Source organism: Vulpes vulpes, chromosome 2 (genome assembly GCF_048418805.1).
Source record: "Vulpes vulpes isolate BD-2025 chromosome 2, VulVul3, whole genome shotgun sequence".
In the NCBI taxonomy this organism is placed as follows: Eukaryota; Metazoa; Chordata; class Mammalia; order Carnivora; family Canidae; genus Vulpes; species Vulpes vulpes.
In genome coordinates this window covers 85,111,517-85,124,077 of record NC_132781.1, presented here as the reverse complement: position 1 = coordinate 85,124,077, position 12,561 = coordinate 85,111,517, and the positions used below count along the sequence as shown (strand labels likewise).

Genomic DNA, 12,561 nt, shown 5'->3' with positions numbered 1-12,561 from the left:
CGGCTACGTTCAAAAATATTTTTACACTGCCTCCAGGAATCATGTCTTGTAATATTCTGAAGGTAGGTGTTAATGATTTATAAGCAGCTATGACAGTTACAAACTATACTGCAGATTTTAACTTAATATCTTTTCTAAATAAATTTAGTTAAATAAAAAATAAAACAGGGACGCCGGGGTGGCTCAGTGGTTGAGCATCTGCCTTTGGCTCAGGGCGTGATCCTCAGTCTGGGGACCAAGTCCCACATCGGGGTCCCCACAGGGAGCCTTCTTCTCCCCCTGCCTGTGTCTCTGCCTCTCTCTCTGTGTCTCCATAAATAAATAAACTTAAAAAATACAATAAATTATACCTTTTAGTTATTTAAAAAGGAAAAAGCAAAAATATACAGAAATTTATCTTACAGATAAAAATCACAGAGCAGATGCTTTACCTGGTGAACTCCAGAACATTGAGTAATTCGTATCTTTCCTCTTGCCCCAGCTATAAAGGAAAGGAACACGTGATTACATCCAGTTGGAAGTATCTTTGGCTTCTTGGAAATAAACCCTGCATGCATGAAGTTTTAATGTAAAAAATAATACAAAGCATTCCTTCTGAATATATCCTCTTTAAGTGGATTCATTAACTTTCGGATTAAGAGAGAAGACTGAATATACACATTTAGTTTCTGTCTTTCTCAAAGCCTCACTAAAACTATAACAGGCACTTTAAAAAGAGGGGCTGGCGAGCAGGTCCCGGATGTCTCTCCACTTTAATTTCAACACCAGACTGAAGTAGTTTGTCACCCGTGTTATATGTGGCATTTTCTGTTCTATTAGCTGGATTACTGTGGCTTTCTGGTGACATGAGACTTTTTCACAGTGTTTCATACCCTTGGAAATACTGGCTGCATTAGCCAGTATATGCTTTTTAATGGGACTCATGAAAAATTGGGAAACAGTTGTTTATAATTCTTATGTTTTTGTGATTAATGTTTACACTCTGGTTGCTTCTCTTTGGTCATATGGGAGGAGACTGGCCTTATTATTCTGCAATTTGTGTCAAAAACCTGGTAGAGTCTACTATACATCCCATATACAAGGGACACAGTAATTAGATGCTGCTCCGTTCTCCTCAGTGGAAAATGAGAAACTTTGGGAAAGAACATCTGAAAGTTGATATTTAACTTTTGGTGAAGTACACTTTTCCCAAAACCAAAACCACTGCAGTGACAGTTTGAGACCATTTTATATTCTGGTAAAAACTATAGTTCAAGTAAAGCCTTATAAATGTTTTGTAATTAAAAGCTTTGTTAAACACTTGTAAAATTTTTTTAAATGAAAATTTCAAAAAACTATTATTATTTCTCTCAGAGAAGTAATATAAGTTTGACTTTCATGAAACAAGAACAGGATGCTATTAAAAAGAAATACTGAAGGAACAACAAAAGCCTTTCAAAACCAAAAATACAGAGTAGAAATAAAAAAAAAAAAAGAAAGCTAAGACAAAGCTGATGAAAACTTCCAAAAAGCAGAGCAAAAAGGCAAAGATACAAAAAGCCGAAGTGAAAAGTTAAAGATTAGTTCAAAAATCCTAAAGAGAGACAGCAGGGCAAAGAGAGGGAAGGAAAATGGAATTATTCAAGAAAAATTTCCCAGAACTGAATTTTCCAAATGGAAATGGAACCACCAGTGCTCAGTACAGTGGGTTAAAAATATTCCCACTAAGGCACACTGTCATGAAAAACCCAAACTCTTGGGACAAAGAAGATCCTAGGACCTTCCAGAGTATGGGGCAGTGGGTAGGGCAAGTCACAAAAGATGTGGAATCACAATAGCTTCTGATTTCTCAGGTATACTAGAAACCAGACAATAGTGGAAAAATAAAAATTTCTAAGGAAAATGATTTCAATCCTGTAATTCTATATTCATCCAGACTATCAATTACATATAACAGTAGGATGGAAAATGTTTAGACTTGAAAGGACTACAAACTAAATTACTCTCCATGTAAGAGTAAATCCACTCTGTGATAAAGAGTGGATTTCCCCCAAATCAACTAAAGGATGTATTTTAGTAAGAGTAAACTAAGAACAAGGCAGACATGGGATTTAGGAATGAAAGATCTAACACAGGAAAGAAGTAAAGAAAGTCCTCAGGGAGATGATAAAGCAATCCCAGGATGATAACCATGAACAAAATGGTGACCCATCAGCCAGTGCATCTCAGAGCTGGAGATCAGGAGCAAGACCTATTTAGGGCTATCGTTACCATGTCCTCTGCTTTGGGAGGTACTTTTTAACCTAAAGAATCAAACGTGACACGTGTTCCATCCAAACAAGGTAGCTCACTAAGAAAGAAGATTTGAGATTCAGGAAATAATCCCACACAGAAGAAAATCCAAAGGGATTCCAAGTATTGTAGAAGTATTAGAACTGGCATAGACCAAAAAGAATGGTGGACTTCTAGAGGCATGGGGGTGTCTCAAGGTAGGAACTGCCATCTGACAGACTACCTGGTGCGACTGTACTTGTAGGAGTGTACTAGGGAGATATGGGAACAATCACGAATAGGTAGAAAGAAAATTAGTCAACTGAAAAAAAAATAAGGGACTTCTTCTTTACTTCCTTAGGAAACAAAGGAAAAATTATTTTCAGGAAATAATTTATATCAGGATATATAAAATTAAAAAAAGGGAAAAAAATCCTGAATACAAAAATGTTCAACTATGAATATTGGTTTAGGCATAAAAAACACTAAATAATGATTTTTTTAAAAAATGAAATGCAACTTATATACAAAAAGCACATAGACCTTAAATGTATAATTTAGTGAAAACTGTGTCATTTACAGTGGAATGCTGGTGTGACCACTATCCCAATTGAGATGTAGAACATTCCCATCACCTCGTAAATTCCTTGTGCTCTCCTCTAATCTATCCCCTCCCTGACCCCGAGGCAATCACCACTCTGAATTTTATCCCCACATCATTCCTGTCTCATCTGGAGAGAGTATGCACTCCTTGGTGTCTAGCTTTTTCTGCTCCACATACTGCTCCTGAGGTTCATCCATGTTGTTGACGGATCAGTAATTCCTTCCTTTTTACCGTTTGGATATTTCATTGTATATCACAATTTGCTGATTCCTTCTCTTATTGATGGATGTTTGGGTTGTTTCCAGGGTCTGACTACTCTGGATAGAGCTGCTAAGAACATTCCATCAGGTATCTGTTTGTGGACAGAAACTTTCATGTCTTCTGGGAAACTATGAGTAGAATTGCTGGGTCAGCGGCATGTTTACCTGCGTTAGGGAGCTCTACGAGGTCTCCCAAAGGGCTCATGCCTTTGGAATGACTAACAACATACAGGTGTTCCACTAGCTCTGTATTCTCACTGACATTTGGTGCTGCCAATGTTTTTAATCTTGGCCATTTTGGTAGGTATATAGCATCTCACTGTGATTTTATTTTGCATTTCACTGATGACTAATGATTTTTTTTAATGTGCTTAGTGGCCTTTCTTTTTAAATTTATTAATTAATTTTTAATTTTTTATTGGTGTTCAATTTGCTGACATATAGAATAACACCCAGTGCTCATCCAGTCAAGTGCCCCCTCAGTGCCCGCCACCCAGTCACCCCCACCACCACTCACCTCCCCTTCCATCATATACCTTCTTCTGTGAAATGTTCATTTGAGTCTTTTGCCTATTTTAAAAATTATGTCTGAATATGTGTTTAACTAAAAGCGGTAATATTATTATAGTAAATATATACCAGGAAGGGATAGTGGGTCAAGAGAGATAAGTTCTCATTTAACATAACAGAACAGAAAGTCAGGAGTTATAGTCAAATGGAAGAATCAAAACATATTAATCACATGTTTCTGATAATATGAGATTCATAAATGCCTGAAGAAGAAAGAGATAAAAGGAAGTGGTTGCTTCTGGAGAAGGCAACTGGAGTAGGGAACCTCTACTTTCTTATCATCCTTTGATATTATTGTATCTTTGAAGTTATGCATATGTTATTATTTTGATGAAAAAGAGACTTAGAAATAAATAACTTACTGAATCTATAATCACCGAGTCTGGTGTTCTTCCAGTGAAAACAAAATTCAGTTGCTTGGCTGCTCTGACCAATGCTCCCTCATCTGTTTTAGGAAAACAGGTGAAAGCAAATACATGGTGAGATAAAAAAATTATCCCTATTACAACCGAAATACATTACTATAATTTCTACTTAATTGTAAAAGAATTAAAATTCTGTTTATTCTGGCCCCTGTTACTGAAATCCATTTCTTTCAGAATTATATGATAATGCCAAAGGAACGAGTAGAGTCATTTTAAGGATCTGAGACATGTATGGCACTGGGAGTCCTATTTCACTGTTGGTCAACTCACCTAAGAAGGAAAATTTAAATGTCACGTTGGTTCAGAATATTCTCTAAAAAAACCTTTCTCAAAATAAATGCACAAGATTGTTTTACGTTTTATGCTTTTCCTCCTAAAACACTAAATGTAGAAAAATACTAATTGAGGACTCTATTTAGGTGGCTCGGTGGTTTGGCGCCTGCCTTTGGCCCAGGGTGCGATCCTGGGGTCCCGGGATCGAGTCCCGTGTCGGGCTCCCGGTGCATGGAGCCTGCTTCTCCCCTCCTCCTGTGTCTCTGCCTCTCTCTCTCTCTCTGTCTATCATAAATAAATAAAATATTTTAAAAAATGGATATAAATGCACTAGGTTATATACATGAAACTAACATAGATAACACTGTGTGTCAACACTACTCAAAAAAAAAAAAAAAGGAGCTTAGACAAGGAAAGAAAAGAAATGGATATAAATGAATCAATGTTTATTTTATTATACATTAATTACTTTCATTGCCATATTGTATCAAACTTTCTTGTTGCTGAGGGTAGGGTGTGGGATTAGGAACATTCACATAGTGTCCATCCTAAGATTATGAGATATAATATTTTTTCTGCTTCTTAGGAATTTAGTACATTCTGCAAGGTCACGGGTGCTGGTTTAGAATACAGTTAAAAGATTTAAAGGTCTTTAAAGTATGTTCCTTCTTTCCTAAAATCTTGCAATTATCATATTGACTGCCCAATTTTACACTGAAAATAGGTTTAAAATCAAGCTGAGACATTAAACATTGATAACCATGCTAATATGCATTTTATGGCATCCCTTTCAAATGGGTGAACTTTCTTCATCCAAAAAAAAATACACAAAAATTCCTTGATTATCATTTCTAAAAGATGGAACAGATTATTATTATTTCCAAAAGAGGAAGGCAAAATTGTTATTTTCAAAGAAGAGAATAGTTACTATATGTATAAAAAGGTACTTTATATTTGTGTGAATTTTCTCATTCAAATTTCTATGCAATTTATGTCATATGCCAAAAATATATAACCTTATACACATAAGGTTATATATTTTAACACATACATACTTAATTCTGAAGGCTAGGTTATTCTAATTGATAAACACATTGCTATTATCTAAAACATACAAGTTGGCTATTTTGCTTTTTCAAATTAAACTGATTTTTCTCTAGACAACCTCAAATTTCAGAATAATTCCCACTGTAAAACTACATTATAAATCCTTCCTTGTACCTGGAGATGCTGCTTGGTAAATAATCTTGTCGCCTTCTCGCTCTGGCACTGCTGTGTGACAAACTGCCATCATTGTAAGAAATTCACATATTATAGGTGCAGTTGGCTGTAAGAAATAAACACAATTCAACCCTTTCACTTAAACATTTTGACACTAATGACAGCAACATTACTTCATGTCTATTAAGACTGGCTGTTGAGCACTGAGGTGTGAGGTTATTGACAACAAAGAAGTCAACATCTATTATGAAGAAAATACATTTTTTAGCCAAAATCATTTGCTCTTACAGTCTCTCTCACTCATTTTCCAAACATTTACACAAAACAACTTGGTGGTGTCAAATGAAAATAGCACAGTGATAAAAAGGCAGATAGGGTCAAACCCTGTCCTCAGAAAATAGGGGAGAAATTCTAAAATGCTCATTTACCTGGATCTAATTCCTGATTAGATTTAAACTTTGGCATCTGTTCTTACTGGGGTTCCACCACTTTGTGTTGGGGTGATGACCTTAACCTGACACATATTTTACTAAATAAAAAGAAGTGGCTGAGCAATTGCTGTGTACAATGGATTCTCAGAGACTGAGGAAGACATAGAAGTGGATCCTTTCTGCAAGGAGTTTACATAAGAAAAGAAGCCAGATTTTTTAAAATTTTATTTTGTATTTTTTTATTTATTTTTTTTAGGTAGGCTCCATATCCAGTGTGGAGCCCAATGCGGGGCTCAAACTCATGGCCCTGAGATCAAGAGACAGATGCCCAATGGACTGAGCCACCCAGGTGCCCCAGAAGGTGCAGACCTTTTAAATTAAATATCTTGCTGCTAATGAAGAGAAATATCAAATAAAAAGATTCTTCTATGCTCTTGGACAAAAAACAGAAACGAAAACAAAAACAAATGGGAGTGATTGGAAAGGCAAATCACAACGAAAAATCTTTTTCAGGTTAGTACAGCAGAGAAAACAGACATGGTTCCTGCAGTGCGAAGTGTAACTTGTGGGGATGAGAGAACGGAGATAAATACACAAATATTTACACACAGTGTGAAAGGACTACAAGGGAGAGAATGTGCAAATACCATGCGACGTGATTTGGGCCAGTCTGCGGTTATTCTCAAGATAAAGTGATACCTAAACTGAGGTTTTAGCTTCACGAGGAATTGAGCCAAGAGTTTTGCAATCAGATAAGACTGAAAAGATCCTACTGAAGGGAAGAATGAAGGGTGTTTGAGAAAACAAAAGCCAGTACGGGTGTGAGGAGAAGGAAAGGAAGAGAGACCCAGGCGAGGTTGGTGACTTGCCAGGGGCCAGACCACGTACCTCTGGAAGGTAGGCGGGAAGCCAGAGGATGGTTTTAAACAGGGAAGCCATGGGATTTGATTTCCACGTCCATCGTTTCAGTTGCCACGTACAACAAGAATCGGAGGGAAACAAAAGGGTACAAGGACACTGGCAACTGTACTGGGACTTGTGCACTGGCGCAAGGATGCTGGCCGTCTGGACTAGGGGACGGAAAGTGAGAATGAAGTCAAGAAGACGTTTAAGGTATATTCTAGAAGCCACTACTGACAAGGGCTTGGCCACCCTATGCAGCTGGAGGTGGACGGAAGAAGAGGAATCCAAAGCAGCTCTTAAGTCCCTAGAAAGAGAATTAAAATAGGTGACGAAGCAACGTGACCCTGAAAACACAGAGGGGAAGAGGTGGTGTAGGTCTTGTGGGTCCTGAACCCCATATTCTATTAAAATCTCTTTTAAGAAGAAAGGCGACACAAAAAATACCTGTAGGGACACCTGGCTAGAGCTCCACCCAGGGGCACAGGTTAGTAAGACCACCGGTGCTGAAGGACCATGTTTTGAGGTAGTGAGTTCAAGTTCTGACAGAGCGAACTTGAAGTGATGATGAGGGCAGGCTCGAGGCTTATCCTCCAGGAAGCCAAACCCTCTGATCCGATGGAATTTTACTAAGTGTCAAGTAACTTCGTAGGTACAATGGTCACACTGGGTGGAAATTTCTGGAGTTCTTATTGTGTAGATTGGGCACTGGCCTATCATTTTGAGCAGGTAATTCATTTCTACAGATATTCTGAGATGGTAAGCAGTGAGCTGTTTCATACACACAAAATTCTATTGATTATTTAATATAAGACGTTTTGAAAAGATAGAATACTGATTAACAAGATTTTCAAAACTAAATTCCTAACAGCCATGAATTTGTGTGAGCCGAGTAAAAAAGATTAAACAAGAACAGATTTTGGTAAGTATTAAACATGATCACGAAACAAAAAAAATATATATATATATAAACATGGAAGATAATTCACAAAGAGACTCACTAGCTTTCACTCATTAACAAAAAGATAATGGTTTTACGTTGCTTACATGATTATTTTGGAGGTTTTCCAGCAATGACGAATCACTAAACGTTTTTTCGTCTCCAAATTGTGAGCTCTGCCTGAAGGAGAAAATGGAGCAGACCTAGTTCATTTATACAAGCCATTGATCTATTTGTAACTTACTTCTTAAATAAATCATTATTCTTATTAAATAAATCATTTATTCTATTAAGCAAACGCTTAACAGATTAAATAAAATTTAGTCTGCATTTCTAGACAAGATACCATCAATTTCACAACCAAATCATACATTTTCAAGCATTCTGAAGTGGGATAGACTTCTGCAGTGTAATAAAAAATAGTATTTTATAGTTTGTTTTTCTGGAGTGGAATTACATTGTACCTATACGAAGCTTAAGAAAATTTTTGTAAAAAGTAAAAACACCGCTAAATACCTAGAGGTCTATTCCTTCTACTTCCACAATTTCTTCAAGTTTTTAGAATTTGATTATAAAGCTACTATAAAAAAAATATTGATTCTTTTACGTTACTCTATGAGAAATCTTTATTTGTAGTAACTAACATTACACGATTATCGTATTCAATATAAAAATATGAGCAATAAGCTTTTAATATATTTCATCAACATCTAACACTAACAGATATCCGATACTATTTATGTAAATATCACATTTATTCTGTATATAAGGACAAATCATAAATACGTTTGGGAGTTTTTGTGTTGGGGCTGTCTTCAGATGAGCAAACACTTCTGTGCTTCATAGGAAATAAATGGAGTCAGAGTTGCCTCTGTAGTCAGGCTATCATGGATCTCATGGCCATGCAATATAATATCAAAATGTCGAGATTAAAAGGAAGAACAAGGAGCATGTAAGTGGAAATGTCAAACCCAAAAGAGTGTATTTTGCAATGTTCAGTGAAAATATACACATTCAGGCTTTTGTGCATAGAAGAAAATTCTAGAATTCATTCGCCAAGGAAAAATAATTCATCCAATACAAAATAACTGTAACTGAAAGCTTTTCATCATGTGATTTACAGTTACAGAATTATCAATGCCAATGCACCAAATATCAAGAGCTTCATATTTTAAAGCTAGCAGTTCGAAAGGAAGGAGAAATCACTGATGAAAAAAAGAACCTGAAATAACTAAACATACACATTATCAATGAAATATATTTTTTCCATGAACCAAGAATGTTTATAAGGTACAATCTTATGCACATGTGGTAGTTTGATCTATGAATTCTGAAAATTATAATAAAGTACGTCTTCATTAGCATGTAGTAGTTTAGAATTCTCAAAACCACCCTAGGAAGCAGAATAAACACATTACTCTTCCTTTAGTTTTTTTTTTTTTTTTCTTCCTTTAGTTTTAAAGATGGAGGGAAAAGTCCAAGAACTTTTAAGTGACTTATCAATGGGAACGCAAAAAGTTGGCATACATTTCTCCTCCAAATGCTATTATCATTTCTTAAAAATAGTTTATTACTGGGGCTCCATGAAGTCTCCCTATTATTAAAGTGTATTCATTAATGGTTCTTAGTTATACATTCCTACTTATTTGTTACATAAATTGAAATGTCAAGGAATAATCACAGTAACATCTTGCATGTGGAGGTCTATTTTCTTTCCAAATAATTCCAGACTAAAAGCCTTTGCAAATCTGAAGATGTTTTATTAATCTCACCAGAAACCCTTTTATCTCATAAATCACAGTTACCATAATTGATACAACATTCAAATGTATTTATAACAAATAACACTAGATATGCAATTTAAATCTTTACATGGACACAACCCACCCTCCATTTACCAATGAAGCTTCTACCACGAATAATGCTAAATAAGAACTCTTCACTCAGAAAGTAGCTTCTTTTCCAAGATCATAAAAACCATAAACAACTCATCTGCTAATCCACACAGCCTGGGTTGGATAACTCAGGCATGAAGTTCTTACCACCCCTCTCTGAAATCTTACAAAAAAATGTTCACTTTTAGTAAAAGTAAACAGATAAAATTAGGATGCTCATGTCATTTCAAAATAAGAACCAACTACATTAAATAAAAGTGGTAATTTAAACTCAGTTGACAAAACGATGAATTTGCAAACTGCTCACAAAAACAAATGCAAGCCAACATCAACATTTTGTTGGATTTTCCCATAGAAATTTTCAAGTGGCACGATGCACACAGGAGACAAAGGAAATCATAGTATTTTGCAAGAAGGAATAAGAGAAGGAGGGTAACATTAAGGTGAGGAGAACAAGGAGCAGGTCACCCACAATGCCACATAAATGGCAGCTTCTTGCAGGCTGATTTAAATAAGTATTTAAATTAATGTAAATAATTATTTACACTGTAAATAATTAGAAAAAAAATGAAGAATCCCCATTGCAATAAAAATTAACATTTAGAATGTGTATGGCTTAATCCGTATTACCTATTTTCATATATGACAATATGGATTATGAAATATTTTTAAATTCAAAATTCATGCCAAACAAAAGAATTGTTAGGGAAAAAATGGAAAAAATAGTTGGATTTATACTTTTCACCTTAAACCACATAAACTCCAGGTGGACGAACAATTTAGTAAGAGCACTAACGATATGGGAAAAATGTTTAAATAACTTAAGAGTGGAAAAGGCCTATGTATCAAACATCATCCAGAAAGCAAGACAGATAAATCTGTAAACAACTGAAACATTTCTGCACAGCAAAAACTACCATAAGCAAAATCAAAAGCCCAAACAAAAAACTGGGAAAAACTGCTTCCAACTCATACCATGAAGGTTAGAACAAGAAGCCCACGAGGAAAGATGAGTGCCTTTAAATACAAACTCCAGTTTAGCCAATAATGAGAAAAATGAAAAGGATCAATTTGGCAGAAATAAAGTTTGACAACTCTGTGCTGTTGTGGTTATGGAAGGAGATAAATCATACCATTGGTGGTTATGAAACTGGCGTAACTAATTCTAAAAAGAACAATTCTATCAAAAATTGTCCAAAAAGGATAATTTCTACCAAAACTTAAAATGCCACGTATCATCCCTTTGATCCAGTAATTCCGGTTCTAGGAATTTATACTAGCCATCTACCCGGTGCAAAATATCATACACACAAATTCATTCTTTGCAGCACAGTTTTAGGAAGATTCATTTATTTGAGAGCTGGAGCTGGAGCTAGAGCGTGTGCGCACCTGCTTGCTCAGGAGAGCGAGGGAGGGGCGGAGCGAGAGAACCCTGAAGCAGCCTCCCTGCTGAGCTCGGAGCCCATCCGGGGCTGGACCTCACCACCTATGAGGTCATGAGTTGAGCCAAAACCAAGAGTCAGATGCTCTACTGACTGAGCCACCCAGGGGCCTCCGCAGCACATTTTTTTTTTAATAGCAAAAGATTAGAAATAACTCAAGAACTTGAAGGATACTGCTTTAGAAAATTGTGGTACATCTACATGGCCAAACCTATACCAAAAATAGGAAGCTCTTCAGCTGATCTTGGGAAGATCTCAAAGATGCACTGTCAAAAGAAAAGATGGTACAGAACAGGGCATACGGTATATGGTATATGCCTCGCTTTCATAAACATAGGAGAGAAAAAAAAATACACGTATGTATATGTGTAGACCCGATCTGGAAGGAAACACCTGAAACTGTTGACACTGCCTGCCTCCAGGAGGAGAAATGGAGGGTTCCAAGACAGGGAAGGGAGAAAAACTTCCTGACACCCTCTAAATTAGCAATGTTAATACCTTATGAACTTAAAAAAAAAAATCAAATTTATTTGAAATATTTTATTTATTCATGAGAGATACACACACACAGAGAGAGAGAGAGGCAGAGACACAGGCAGAGGGAGAAGCAGGCACCCTGCAGGGAGCCTGACGTGGGACTCGATCCCAGGTCACGCCCTGAGCCACAGGCAGGTGCTAAACTGCTGAGCCACCCAGGTGTCCCCAAAAAATCAAATTTAAATTAAAAATTAAACACAAGCACAAAATCCATGCCAGCCACCTGAAATAGATACACAGCCGACACATGAACTGAATGCATGCATACACACACTACACATGCCACACACAGGAAGATAAAGGTAGTGTGACTCTAAAGCACCATTTCTGGAAAGGACCTGCACCTCCTGCTTTTAAACGATGCTACTGGTTGCAAATCAAAATCCCTTAAAGGGAGATTTAATTTTTAGAAATGAGTTTGTTATTCAGAGTCATGTCCCATCAAGTCCGAGAATATAAATAAGTGATCATACTCAGTATTTTGCTCAGACGTTGGTTTTAACCACAGTAATGAGACCTGCCTCTCCTTGTGGCTCAAAGTACTTCTGGGGGCAAGTACAAAAGAGGAATTCCAAAAACACTCCGCGAAACGGCTGCATCACCGAAATAAGTAAACGGCCTGTCAACGTGACTACTTTGAAGACTAACACTAATTTGGATGTGTTAGGTCTCATTACTACACAGTCACACCTGGAAGGAGGTTTTCGTGAGCCTCGTGGCTGCTGCACAAAAAATAAATATCACTCGTTCCCTATGTAATTATAGGCCAGAATGAAATGAGAAGATGAATAAGACCAGGAAATAGTAGCATCC

At 36.6% G+C, this 12,561-nt stretch overlaps 1 protein-coding gene across 6 annotated transcripts in view; it reads right to left on the bottom strand.

Moving 5' to 3' along the window:
* Positions 1 to 12,561, bottom strand: part of ATP8A1 (ATPase phospholipid transporting 8A1) — a 223,950-nt gene that overhangs the window by 118,362 nt on the left and 93,027 nt on the right. For all 6 annotated transcript variants that reach the window (XM_072749097.1, XM_072749099.1, XM_072749096.1 and 3 more), the window contains 4 exons: positions 7,982 to 8,054; positions 5,604 to 5,709; positions 4,047 to 4,129; positions 432 to 481 (listed from right to left, as the gene is read on the bottom strand). In XM_072749097.1, coding sequence (XP_072605198.1) covers positions 432 to 481; positions 4,047 to 4,129; positions 5,604 to 5,709; positions 7,982 to 8,054 — 312 coding nt within the window. The remainder of the gene's footprint in view (positions 1 to 431; positions 482 to 4,046; positions 4,130 to 5,603; positions 5,710 to 7,981; positions 8,055 to 12,561) is intronic.